Source organism: Salminus brasiliensis, chromosome 16 (genome assembly GCF_030463535.1).
Source record: "Salminus brasiliensis chromosome 16, fSalBra1.hap2, whole genome shotgun sequence".
NCBI lineage: Eukaryota > Metazoa > Chordata > Actinopteri > Characiformes > Bryconidae > Salminus > Salminus brasiliensis.
In genome coordinates, this window is record NC_132893.1 from 8,711,810 (window position 1) to 8,725,724 (window position 13,915).

The window sequence follows — 13,915 nt, forward strand, 5'->3', positions numbered from 1 at the left end:
GAGGAACGTTGTTTCGTTTCACTGTGTACTCTGTATGTAGTTGAAATGACAATAAACCCACTTGACTTGACTAAAACGACTCGCTATACAGAGTGTCTAGACTACACAACCCCTCCGTTCGGCACCATTCGGCTCAACTCGGCTCGGACAGTTCGCGCATGCTCAACGGGTGTATTTATGTTATCGGATGACGTAAAACCGAAGTGCACGCTAGTGTGGTCGAGGCTGTTATGAAGTGAGCTCTGAACACTTTCATTTCCTTTGGTTTCGTTGTAAAGCTGAAATGGTGCGGTCGTGTTGTGTACAAGGCTGCAACAATAAGTCACACGATGGAAAGGGTAGAAGGGTTAACCACGGGGCCAGGTTTTTTAAGTTTCCCACCTGGAAAAAAACCCACGGGCCCCAAGTAGAAGAGATCACGAAGAGGCGTCGGATGGCCTGGGTTTCAGCCGTGAGACGCAAAAACATCACTTTCAACAAGATCTCTCCGTTCATGTATGTTTGCTCTCGACATTTTCACAAAGGTAGGTGAGAGACTTTATATGTAAGTAACGTTGCTGAATGTGCTGGTTTTCAGTCTTCTAGTGGATGACGACTTTATAAATCCGTGCGTTGTTTTGGATTATGCGAGCTAGTCAACAAACCTAGACAGGGCAGCAGAAACCTACAGAGCCCCTAAAGTGTCAATATATATATTTATATATATATATATATATATATATATATATATATGTGTGTGTGTATATATGTATATATATATATGTGTGTGTGTATATGTGTGTATATATATATATATATATATATATATATATATATGTGTGTGTGTATGTATGTGTGTGTATATATATATATATATATATATATATATATATATATATATATATATTTAGAAATTCCTTAATTTTAATTAATGTCCCTTTGATGCAAGTTTTAAATTAATTAAAAATAATTAAAAATCAGAGAAACTATTTATTAAATTGAGAGAACTTTTTGATACTTTAGAGGACTCTGTAGATACAGGTTAATCTGGTCTAGTTCTGATTGTAAAATGTCATGCAATCATCCAGCATTATTTAGCTAACTACAAAAAAAACAAAACAACACTTTCATGTCATTGCAGGCCAACCCGCATATGAGATGATGGAGACTGACCCAGACTGGGCACCATCTCTACATCTGGGACACACGGACATTAAACCAACAGACACTGAACGCTCTGCAAGACTAAGTAAACGCCAGAAACAACAGAAAAGCACACTACAACCAGCTGAGACGAGATCCCACCAGGGTGGAGTCAGTGATCACCTTGAGGAGCCGAAACATGAGGCTAGAGAAAGTGGCCAGCTGGACATTATGGTGATTAAACATGAAGCTGAGGAAGACACTAAGGACTGGAAATATGAAGCTGAAGAAAGTTACCAGGGAGACATTAAGGAGTGGAAATGTTATACTGGAGGAAGTGACCACCTAGACATCAAAGTTATTAAACATGAGGATGAAGAAAGGGACCAGGTAGACACTAGTCATGAGTTGGCAACTGAATGTAATATGTGCATGCTCAGGTGTGCAGAAGTAAAACGCCTGTTGGAAGAAAACCGAGCACTGCGATGTGAACTCAATGAGTACAAGTTGTCCGATGGTTTCTTTAGAGACGACGATGATGATAAAGTACAGTACTATACAGGTTTGCCAAACCTGGGAACCTTTATGGTCTTGTTTAATTTTTTGGTGCCTCTCATGTCAGACAAGAAAGTGCTTACTCCATTCCAATTGCTCCTGTTAACTTTAATGCGCCTTAGATTGGACCTGCCCATACAACACCTTGCCCATCTCTTTCGCGTCTCCCCAAAGACAGTGTCTAGATCGTTCAGTAAAATGGTGTCATTTCTAAGTGCAAACCTGAGGCCTTCAATCTTCTGGGCAGATAGAGACACCTTCCACAAAATGATGCCTGACCAGTTTGTGGAGGCTTTTGGACACAGAGTAGCAGTAATTATTGACCGTTTTGAAATCTCCACAGAGAAACCACCCAACCTGAAGGCGCATGCCCAAATGTCCAGCTACAAGCATGGTCACACTATGAAGTATTTGATGGGTATCGCACCCAACGGATCCATTTGTTTCCTGTCAAAAGGGTGGGGTGGCTGTACAAGTGACAAACATATAATAGAGAACAGTGGTTTTCTGGACAACTTATTTCCTGGCGACGTTGTCTTGGCTGCTCAAGGTTTTGACCTTCAGGAAGGTGAAGGAATGTTTTGTGCAGAGTTCAAACACCCAGAGCTTACGAAAGGCTGTGGTCAGCTAGCTGTACGAGATGTCGAGGAGACCAGAAGAATAGAACATCTTAGAATCACAGTTAAAAGGCTAATCAGAAATGTTTGTCAGAAGTATAAAATCTTAACAGGAACTATACCCATTCACATGACACTTCCATGTGAAGGCGAGGAAGCCACATTTTTGGATAAGATTGTCACTGTCTGCTGTGCGCTGATAAACCAATGTCCAACCATGGTTTAGAAATGTGTTGTGCTGATGTTTCTGATATATAAAAATTAATATATATATATAACTGTTTAAAATATTAAAATATATATTTTTAATTTTGTGTCCTTATGCATCTACTTTATGCTTTCACTTGTTAAAACAAGCTCAACTGTAAACAGCTGTGACAGTAAAATGCAATGCAATGTAATTCAGCTGTAATATTAATCCAACAATTTAGGTACTCACAGTTACAGTTGTTTCCATAGACACTTTTCATAAACTTTTCTTGACTGTTTTCGTCTGTCAACTGCCAAATGAAGTATGGAAACCTTATGGTACAGGGTAAGGTTTAGCAATAGTGGTGTGAATCTGACGTTGAAAAATATCTACAGTAGTGCAAATCAGTGTGTGTGTGTGTATATATATATATATATATATATATATATATATATATATATATATATATATATATATCACACATACTCACAATTCAATAATAAGACTGTAGTCCATCTGTTATAGGTGGTGTCATTCTCAGTACTACAAGGTCGTGTGTTCGTATGTGTTGCGCTGGTACGAGTGGATCAGACACAGCAGTGCTGCTGGAGTTTTTAAACACTGTAAGCACTCACTGTCCTTTCTATTAGACACCCCTACCTTGCTGGTCCACCTAGTAGATGTAAAGTCAGAGACAGAAGATTATCTGTTGCCATCTGTTGGTCATCCTCTAGTCCTTCATCAGTGGTCACAGGATGCTGCCCACAGGACACTGCTGGCTAGATATTTTTGGTTGGTGGACAGTTCTCAGTCCAGCAGCACTGCTGTGTCTGATCCATTCGTACCAGTGTAACACATTCTAACACGCTGCTAACGTAGTCTTATATACTCAAATGGACATTCTACGAAGCCAACATTTAGTTTGGCCACATCTGGCTCTGATAGTCAGATGCTGCTCCTGACAGATAGACAAGCTGCAAACATAATAAGATAAGAAGAGAATAAAAATCGAGAAGTACAAGGGAGTAAATTAAATCCTTTTATTGAGACATTTTACTGAGAAATGACTGAGATATTTCTGGATGAGAACATATGCAAAATCTCTGTTAAAAAGACATTGAATCACTGAATAGCAAGAGAACCCATGCTGTTATACTGACACTCAGTTCACACAGAAGTCGGGTCAGATGCATTTTTCACCATTTCAATAAAAATATGAAAATGTTTGTTCAATGTTTTTTTTGTGCATGGTCTGCCTCTTTAATATTATAAAAATGTATAATACTGATTGCAAAACACTTGATTTAATTTACAAAACAAATAACTGTAATAACAATTACAATCCATAATTATAACAATAACAATAATTATATTAAAAATGGAAACCAAAATCAAAACAAACCAGACAAAGCCATGTGGTCTTCACTAACACAAACAGCGAGCGTCTTTTGTAGGAATACCATTTTGGTATAATTTTTTTTCCCTGACATGGGTCAGTTCTCAAGGTCAGTCTGCATATATCAATGTTTCTTTACAGTGTAGGTGGAAGCATAAGGATCATATGCTCTCTGGTCAGTCTGAAACAGCGGACAGAGTCAGGCTCTGGTAACTATGGCACAACCTAGCCTGTCCGAGCCACCGCCTCCAGAGGATTGGCCAACACCCGAATATTCCACCTTCGCCATTTCAAGAAAAAAAATCAGAGGAACGTAGGAGCGCAGGAGGGGAGACTTTTCAGCATTTAGATGAGGGAAAGAACCTCCCAGGGGACAGGAACTTATACCCATTCCCTGTGGGCAGTCTGATGGGGTGGGAGCCAGGGCTTCTCCCTGTGGAGGCGGTGGGCGATGGGACGACTCTTTTCGGATCGATTTTCCGATGGCCATTGGGTGGGTTTCTGCGCTCTAGAGACTGAAGCCCCATGTCTTGCAGTTCATGGCCAGGTAGGTCTGGACCAGTGCCATGGCGAGGGGAGAGGTTGAGAAGGCCTAGGACGTCCCTTTGCGCCGGACTCATTTTGGCCCCGCCCCGGAGGGCCCTCATTGGGCCGGAGTGATGCTGCTGAGCAGCGCTCGCCCAGAAGGTTTTTAGGTTGTGGATGGCTTGTACTTTCTCATCAATGGCAGCCAGCCTGAGGCGGTCGAGGTCCGGGGCATCGGCTGGACTGGAGCGTGTAGAGCCAGTGGAGGAGTAGGACAGAGCGGGCGAGGGGGCACTGCCAGCCGGCGATTGATGGCCCGAGCTGGGAGAGATGTTACTGGGGGATCGTGAAATGTGACCGCTGTAGGGCGAGCTGGGGTATTTGAGCTTGAACTGGCTGTGGCCATCAGAGGTGGGCGAGGGCTGGCTGCCATCCTTTAGCGACGTCTCAGAGGTAGCCGGGCTGTTGTAACCAGAACTGACCTTCTGGAGCGATGAGGTGCGGGAGGGTGGCTTGGGGCGACTCGTGAGAGGAGAGGATTGGGCTTTAATGCTGGCTCTGCTATTGGGCCTGCTGAAAGCGCTGGTTTCCGATGAGCGGAAAGCGGAACCTCCGGTTGGAGTCGGGGCCTCTCCGGCCCTTATCCCGTCACTGGCGGCTGCGTGCCTGGCGCTCCTCTGCAGGGTCTCCACAGCCCGCATGTGGCTTTGGGTCTCCTCCAGGATCTTCTGTGCCAGCTCCTGCGGGTCCAGAGGGGCACCAGGTGGCCGCTCCTCCTGCGATTTCACAGTGCTGTCCGTTTCGGTGCTGGACTGGTCCGACTCACCCGTATCCGAGCTGCTCACCTTACCCACCTTCTGAAAGGGTGAATTTGGGCTGGGCACCAGGCTAGCTTTTACTGGTGATGTAGGGGTGCTGACACTGCCCCTGGAGGACACTGACGCCCCGTAACCCCTGCCCACCCCTCCACGGGTTGCACCCCGGTGGTGCCTGGCCCCAGCCGGCCGGGGAAGTGTGTCGCAATGGCTGCCCAGAGGCTCGCTGCTGATAATGCTGTAGCCTTCATACTCTTCATCATCATGGTTGCCAGCAGCAGCACTGTGTGGGGAAGACCGGCTGCGGGGCACAGCCGCATGGCGCTGAGGGGCAAAAAGGCCACGATGGCGGTCAATATCTGAGGCACCATCGGGTCGCGACAGGAAGCTCATGGAGGAAGCGATGGAGCTCAGGCTGTAGACGGAGATGGCGTCCGAGGCCAGACTGTCAGGGCAGGGAGGGGAGAAGGGAGGGTTGGGGTAGCCCAGGGGCAACTGGTGGGATACGGACTGAGCTGAAGCCAGAGACTCCAGGGAAGAGGAGCTGTCTAGACTCAGGCGCTTGGGCAGCTCTGTGGAGTCTAAAATGAAAGGCATCAAATCAATGTTATTAATCCACTATTTATGATATGCAGTCTGCTATCAGATGACGTATTTTCATTATTTATTAAATGGCAACAGCCAGCTTTTTAAACTGTTGAACCTCTTAAGCTCTGCAGATCAGTGGTTCAGACTTGAATCCCTCACTCCAATTACAGTTTAATTTGCCATATGTAACTATATTAGTTTGGAAAATACAGTTATTACTGACAAGAAACTACTCTTAATACCAATGAAGGCACCTAGATGAACACAAAGCTGGATGCATTAAAGCAAAATAACAAATTTAGGTTACATTTCTCAGGTATTAATTTTTACATTGAATAGGCACAGTCATTTTTTCAACAAAATGCAAAGTAAGGGGCAGCACGTTTTTAAAGGCAGCACATCTTTCATGCACATATCCTCCATTAAGACCCTGTGATGGGTAAAAACACAATAAATGACAGATGGTCTTACCAAACAGTGCCAACAGGGACTGCAGAGCAAAGTGCATGGTGCGCCGGTTTGCCTGCTTGCCAGTCTTTAGCACCACTTCCTCCTGGCCAACCTCACACAGGTCGAAACCTGAGAAAGAGATTTTTAACCTTTTAAAGCCTGAATGATCAAATTATAATTCTTTAAAAAGTGTTTCATTGACCTTCTGACCAAGTACTTAAAGCCTCTTATACTCAAACTCTCATTTCAAATGCAGTGCATGGATAATCCACCAGGGGTAAAAAACATGAGGTCTCAAATAATAATATGTATAGAATATGATACATTTGAATTTAAAGGGTTAATTACTTATACTTTAACATATTTTCTTTGCCTTTGGGACTAAAGCCTTGGCCATATGTATGTAGATATTTAAAAAATAAATACATTTTTAGAAGTTTTAAAAATGTATTTGCCCACTTTGTTGAGTGGGCCACTTACTTGGGAGCCTACAAATGTTGCACAGTACTTGACTGCACATACTTGGTCATACGTACACGAGAATGCACACATGATACACTACAAGACATAAATCTGCATCCAGTAGATTTAGCCCACCTGCTGCAGCACTTACCCAGAGCAGCCAGGAACTCGTGGCAGCCTGGCAGCCTCCAAAGCTGCACGCTGATAGACACCTGGATGGGCGCCAGCGAGAAGTCCTGCTCCTTCTCTCCAGACTGCAGCTGGACCAGCACCTGGTGAAGCTGCAGAGCGAGATGGATTAGAATGCATATAAATAGCCTTTTACATGCTTTTCTTAGCATTTCCAACAGTGACCAGAAAAATGAGAGAAGGTGTATTTACTGCAGGACAAGCCTTTTTTTTATCAATATTATCTTATTATTAGGATTAGCTATGTTTAGCAAAGCATGTTAGTTGAGTGCAGTTGCTGAAGCACTTACCATTCCCACTACATTTTTAACAGCCTTCAAACAGCAGGTTAAGGAAAAAAAGAATAAGAGAGGATTTAGCGGCACAATATGCAAGCATTAGTAACAGCACAGTGTGCATGCAGCCTGATGAAAATACTGAGGCATATCATCTCTTTTATTATAAAAAAAAAAAAAAAAAAAACAAAACAACTTTTTCAACTACTCCACTGTTCAAAGGTCTGAAACTACTTTCAATCAATGTTTTAAATATAATAAATCTGCTTTGAAATAAAAATAATTCTAATATCCTTATTCTGAGTTTTAATCTGATGAGAAAGTAAATGTTAGATTTGTACAGAATGATGAATGAAATGAGCTGTATATGGTTTGAACTGTGAAAGCTTAAGAACATCTAATAACTAAAAATAAAAATCTATTCTCCCCACTTTCGACCCACTAGCTAGACCTTTTTTCTATTACAATGATGGCTAGCATGTGCTTAGCATTAGCTCACATAACAGAATTGGTGGTGAGTGTTCTGTTATGTGAGCTAATGGATGCCGCCATTGATTACCTTGATGCTAAGTGATGGGGGGAGAGGGAGAGCTGTTCTCTGACGCATCACCTGGGATCAAACTTAAAACTTCCCTAATGCGCTACCACTATGGCTTATGGGTTGCAAGTTCAAATCCCTAGCCATGCCACTTTGCCATCAGTGGCTGTCGGAGGAGACAGGTGTTAAGTACCTATCCTCCTAGTGTCCCAATGATAGAGCCAGCTGTTGTAAGTTTAGTAAATAATGTACTTTCTAATATCTAGATCTAAACTGTATTATTAATTATTGAATATATAATAACAAAACAATTGTCAATTTATATGACAAATAATGGCAAATTAAACAGTGGTGTAAGTTGTAATTAAATCTTATTTTTAAGTTTGGGTCACTTCAGTTCATCTGTCATCTACAATGTAAAGAATAGCTGCCATGCATTCTGAAATGAAAATACTGATAATGGCATTCTGATATGACAGGACTATATGAAGCATGAGGACTAGTATGAGTTCCATGGTTCCTCACCCTGCTAATAAGCTGTTCTCCAGTCTCTGAAGCAGTTATAAGTTTACACAGGGCCTGAAGAGCAGGAGGGGGCAGACCTTGGGGCAGAGAAAAAAAGAATAACAGTGATTTCAGTCTCTGCAGATGTTAAACATCCTACAAAATAACAGCGGTAAAATCTATCCAGCTACGAGAACACACTTCCGTTAAACATGTGTACGGCCTAGTACGTGCCAGTAGATACCTAGCAGAGACTGCAGTGTGGTGCTGCACTGCTGGAGCCGATCTCCAGGGTCTGCTGTAGGAAAGAAGACAGCTGCAGGAAGGCCGGTACCAGCCGAGTCCAATCTGAAGCCCACAGCAGTCAGAAGAGCCTGCCAGCCCGGAACACCGCCCACCTTGTTCTCCACACTCTGCTGAGATGTGTACATGGAGTTGCGCTGGCCGTTTTGAATGCGCTGAAGAGATTTCTCCACCTGGAGGAGAGGAGAGGAGAGGAGAGGTGCTTAATGGAATGCATGTGTGTGAGGAGAGGGGTGTTGGGTTGCACAGATCACAATACATGCAAGCCAATTATTTAATTAGGGGTGTAAAACGCCAGTCCTAGCTGTTGAATATTGGTTCTCTGTGGTAAAGAGCCTTAATCCGTGAGCAAGACTAGTAAAAGGAAAAGTGCCTTAGTTCTTTAAAAAGTAGATACACCCGTGATATCAGCATGATTGAAAAACGCATATTAGTGACCAGTGGAAGTGTTAACATCACACCCACAGTTACATAATAAATTATAAATTCCATCATCAAACACAGGAGTTTGACACCTGTGCACTTCGCATCTTTGAGGTGTGACCCAGTGAAGCTCTGACACTACACAAAGAACAGCTTTATGACAGTCCCGTGACAGGCCAGTGTAAACTGATTATTTCCTAACGTGAGAATCTAAATCTGACTTACCAGGTGCAGTAGAACTCTCAGAGCGTCTCTGGCTTTTTCTGGATACTGCAGGATCTCAGCCAGTGCCTGGCCAATCAGGGATGAGGGGCTGTTCAGTTTCACGTCGCTGCCAATGAGCATAAACCCTATGATGACATATTCAAATAGAAAAGAACAGAGGGCTGTTAATATTATTAATAATGGTAACTACATTGGTACATTTACCAGTTCCATCAGTTTCTGTTTCTCACCACAGGACACACCAGTTCCCGCTACTGCAGTAAAAACACACACTGACCTGCCCAGTTGGACGGGTGAGAGAACTGCTTGCTGCTTTGAACAGTCTTCATGGCGTCAGCGAGGGCAGCGCTGGCCTTAGTGCCGTTGAGCAGGGCTGTGTAAAAGGCATGGACAAACATCTTGGAGGCAGCCACAGGCACGGGCCAGAGAGAAACCAGCACACACTGAGCCCCTGCAGCTAGGAAAGCCCTGGTGAGTCCCACAACCCCGTCTGCAGTCACCTTACTGTCCGACTCCTGGTAGGACCTGGACAGCCATCAAAACACACACATTAGCACTAAACCTCTGAGTCAGGTAATTAGCCAAAACAGCTGAAGGCAATTACTGTAAATAGAGTGTAACTCCGCTGAGAACATAGCAGTGCTCGCAGCATGGCCCGTTAAATTCAAGTTGTGTATGACAATGCTGATGTATTTATTAGGAGTTAAAGGGCTAGCAGTGCTCGGCTCACTCCTGTTCACTGTCAGCCACTAGGGATGTTTCAATACGATCTGAGAGACCTCATCAAGACTATTTTAATGTCTGTGATCCAGTTCTAATCCATCCTATGACTATTTTGCCCCTAATTATACATTCATAGGGGATAAACATTTTAGGACAACCTACCTTTCGTCAAAATACGGTTAAACTAGCTGCATGTAAAATATGAATGTTTGGCTATTGCATACTTAACGAGTAGGCTACTTTTGCTTGTGTTAGAAAAACTAAAAAATAAAAGCAAAGTGCAAAAAGCTAAACTTTACAGTGTCTACCATCCATCAAACCTGTCCCTTTTCCAGCTACAGTGTTGTTTATTGTTTTTGTAGTTTTCATCAAACAAAATCTATGCTGTAAACCACAATGACATATCTAAGCAACCTATGAAGACCTGAATGCACATCTACATATCCTGTACATTTAATTTCTTTAATATATGTGCTTTCAGATGATCTCAGATGAGCATTTGTTGTCAGTAAATATTCATCACTGAATGACCTGCTTTAGGATAGCATCAGCCACATTAGCACCAAAATATTTCTTTAAAACCACTGACCCCAGCACCACTAGTTTGACGGGTAGTCTGAGATCCAGGATGTCAGCAGCCGTGAGCAGGAACTCCTGCAGAGGTGGGCTGTCGCAGATGCTTTCGGCATCACTGGCATCGTCAGGCATACGCAAGCTCTCTGGAATGGTGTAGCTGGACTTCCCTGCACCCTCAGCGCTCCCAGACGCCCCACCGGAAGTGGCAGCCCCAGACCCGGGGCCCACGTCCTGGCACGGGGTCAGCACCAGAGCGGCCAGTTTCCAGGAGATGTGTGTGGCAAAGTGGGCACACTCTGCCTGGCTCAGGGCACTCATTACTCGCTCTTTGGTTGCGGCTGGACCGGCCAGGGGCTGGCAGCCCAGGAGCTCGGCCACCATGTTGGCCTCCTCTTCAGCCGAGGGCATCGGACCCCATAGCCAGCGGTCCATCACCGAGGATGGGAGGCGAGGGTTACCTACTACTGCCGCCATAGAGCTGCCCCCACTGCACAGAGCTGGGCCGGCACGCCGAGGATGAACCTAGGCAGAGACAGATGGAAAGAGAGATACAGAATTACTACTTTTATATGGAATATTAATGTAGAAAATATTTATATGGATAATTAAAAGTAGGTCTAGGTTGCTAGGCAACTTAACTGTCAAGATTATTATTTAATGAACAGCACAATGCTTTTACTAAAGAATTTAGAGTTCAGAATATGTGTGTGTGCGTGTGTATGTGTGTGTGTATGTGTGAGCTGTAAACATGGCTCAGCCATTTATGTGTTTGCGACTGGTGCTGCCGCATGATGATGAGGAAGTGTCCAAATTCACTTCTACCACTATTAAGGGACTATTTAGTAAACTAAATAGACTCTCACTGTATAGTTCAATACTAATGTGTTATCAATGTGCTGGCAATGCTGCTCACTAAATGTGCTAATAAAGCAGTTCTTTGCTTCTCCATTCAATAATGTTATTGAGTTTATGGCTTTATGTCACGTAGTCTTCTAGCTACATTAAGAGCATGCTGACCTTGGCAGTGGCCCCCAGGCTGCCGATTGAAGGCACAGCTATGAGGCTGAAGCGCTCGTACAGATACTCGTTGGAGGAGCTGCCCTTCAGCAGGGCGAAGGGGATCAGATAGAGCTCACCCTCCAGAACAAGCACCAGCTGCCTGTGCCTGCCCACTGGCCCACTGGAGTGCATCAGGCCCTGGAGGAGAGCAGAGGGACACAGAGAAAACAAAGAATATTTGAGAAATACTGGCTTTGCCAAATAATATATATATATATATATATATATATATATATATATATATATATATATATATACAAAAACAATGTAAATATAGCTATGCTTCTTCTTTTCTAAACTAAAAAATGTAAGACAAATCTTATTGTTTAGCTATTTATTTCTATTTTGTTGTGTATTTAGTCTATGATTTATGATTATGCTTTGTTGGTGTTGAATAGCCAACAAAGCCTTTCCAGTAGCAGACTGGTTTGATTGGGCAAATATATCACACTACACCAACAAAAGTCCTTGTTATTATACACAACCCCCCTTCAGTTCATCACCCTCATAACTGCAATTCTCTCATAATTAACATCTTAACGTCTTATATACCCTAAAATAGAACCCTGTGTGACGCTACAATATATGTTATACTGCTGCCAATAATACATTGTAGTTTCTGAATCATGATTCATAACAGAATATTAAACACAGGGTTTAAAAGGTTACTGAATGATTGGATGGGAACTGCAAATACTGAACTTCAGGAATAGCTTTGAAAAAGGTTACTGTAATATGCTCACGCACATATCTAAATGAAAATGTACTAAATTTGTATTTATTCAATTTTGGTGTTAAATAAATACCACATTACTCTCGAATACACTGTGTTTACCTTCTACAGTAATTTTTCACTTCAATTATACTAATAATTATTTATAATAATAATAATAATAATAATAATAGCAGAATGAAAATACTGATTTGAAACCAGAATGGTAATGTATGTATAAAGTGTTTCTCCACAATAAAACAATTTTGGCTCACCCCTTCCATAGGAGCAATGAGGAGGTCGTAGAGAGCGCGGAGAGGAGGCTTGCTGAGAGTGCTGGAGCGGCGGGACAGAGACGAGCTTCCTTCTTTTACTGGAGACACCGTGTTACTGAACAGACTGGTCATACTTTGACAGCTCCTGCAGAACAGAACACACATACAGCACAATTAATGGTGAGCAAAGCGGGCTAGAACACATTACTGTCCACTAGTAGTGGGTCAGTGGGTCTGGAGTACCCTTTTTATCAGTTACTGGTACTTGAACCCCACCAAATACATAAAAACAAATTCCCACAATAGAAGCCAGGTAGAAACCATGAGGTTTGTTGTTGTTTTCAGAATTACAGAAGCATCTATTTACCACTGAGAGAAGAATTACTTAAATTGAGAAAAATGCTTATTGTCTGTGCAATAAACAATTTTGTTGTGGTCCAAGTTCAATTACAAAGTACCACATTTGCCCTAAACTATTGCTTGCCTTTTCCCTGAAGGTAGTATAATTACCATATAATTACTAGGCTGGCTTCTAAGATTACTGAATAATTTATCGTTCATACATTCATAATGATTCTTTATATTGGTTTGGTTAAAAAAACTCAAATATCGCTAACTGGCATGTTGGCATTCTTCGTCTGGACACGTTCATTCATCTTGTGCTCTACTAGAGAGCTGATCTCTCTAAAATCTGTTAAACTTTTTTCAAGTAGCATCTGAATGTATGTGTGTAGGTGATGTTCTGTTTGTATAGCCATCAATGAATTCTTTGTCTAAGCTTGGTCTACAAATGATGTCAGAGAATGTTACCATGTAAACCATGGTAATATATGTTTATGAGGACCATCTGAACACACCATTACACAGGAATGGAAGGGCTTGTTGATTAGCTGATTAGTTGTCGCAGGTGTGGTAGAGCAGGGACTGGGACCAGGATCAGGAACCTCTGCACCAGATGATTAGATGTGTCACACTTTACAGAAAAGCCACTAGGTGGCACTGTGTATGCATGTGAGCATCTATGGATGGCCCATAATTTTACATCAGTGTCACTTTCAATTATAAGCTTTGAACAGAGAGAGGAGGCCACAATGCCAGGTCAAAGCAAAATGAACGTTATTTTCTATCATCCAGAGCAGATAATATGCTTGGAGTGACTCAGTGGCCACGGACAGCCGATGCAAGAGCCAGTTCTATTAGACCTGTTTTTTCCTCACAACTGTGGTGGGAAATGTCAGCCACATCAGGCAGAAACAACCCAGCCACATATAGAGCAGCTATGGCTCCTGGCGGTGGGGGGAAAAAACACCCTGTGATTCTGTCATTAATATGTCGAGAACCAGAGTGGCTCGCAGGCACAAGGTGAAATCACTATGGTAACCGAGCGGCAGTG

The 13,915-nt window shown here is 42.9% G+C and overlaps 2 protein-coding genes across 5 annotated transcripts in view; one reads left to right on the forward strand and one right to left on the reverse strand.

The window, feature by feature from the left end:
* The first annotated feature begins 210 nt into the window (after positions 1-210).
* On the forward strand, positions 211-2,894 carry LOC140536892 (uncharacterized). Its single transcript, XM_072658958.1, has 2 exons — positions 211-524; positions 1,121-2,894. The coding sequence occupies exons 1-2, from the start codon at positions 284-286 to the stop codon at positions 2,518-2,520; spliced, it is 1,641 nt and encodes a 546-aa protein (XP_072515059.1). The 5' UTR covers positions 211-283; the 3' UTR covers positions 2,521-2,894.
* Positions 2,895-3,510: 616 nt separating this feature from the next.
* ttc28 (tetratricopeptide repeat domain 28) overlaps positions 3,511-13,915 on the reverse strand; it is a 229,645-nt gene continuing 219,240 nt past the window's right edge. For 3 of the 4 annotated variants that reach the window (XM_072658502.1, XM_072658504.1, XM_072658505.1), the window contains 11 exons: positions 12,523-12,667; positions 11,494-11,673; positions 10,490-10,998; positions 9,455-9,702; positions 9,178-9,302; positions 8,471-8,702; positions 8,248-8,324; positions 7,200-7,223; positions 6,872-7,001; positions 6,280-6,387; positions 3,511-5,801 (listed from right to left, as the gene is read on the reverse strand). In XM_072658502.1, the coding sequence (XP_072514603.1) occupies positions 4,219-5,801; positions 6,280-6,387; positions 6,872-7,001; positions 7,200-7,223; positions 8,248-8,324; positions 8,471-8,702; positions 9,178-9,302; positions 9,455-9,702; positions 10,490-10,998; positions 11,494-11,673; positions 12,523-12,667 (3,361 nt within the window). In that variant the 3' untranslated portion in view covers positions 3,511-4,218. The remainder of the gene's footprint in view (positions 5,802-6,279; positions 6,388-6,871; positions 7,002-7,199; positions 7,224-8,247; positions 8,325-8,470; positions 8,703-9,177; positions 9,303-9,454; positions 9,703-10,489; positions 10,999-11,493; positions 11,674-12,522; positions 12,668-13,915) is intronic. The other variant, XM_072658503.1, reaches the window with a different exon arrangement.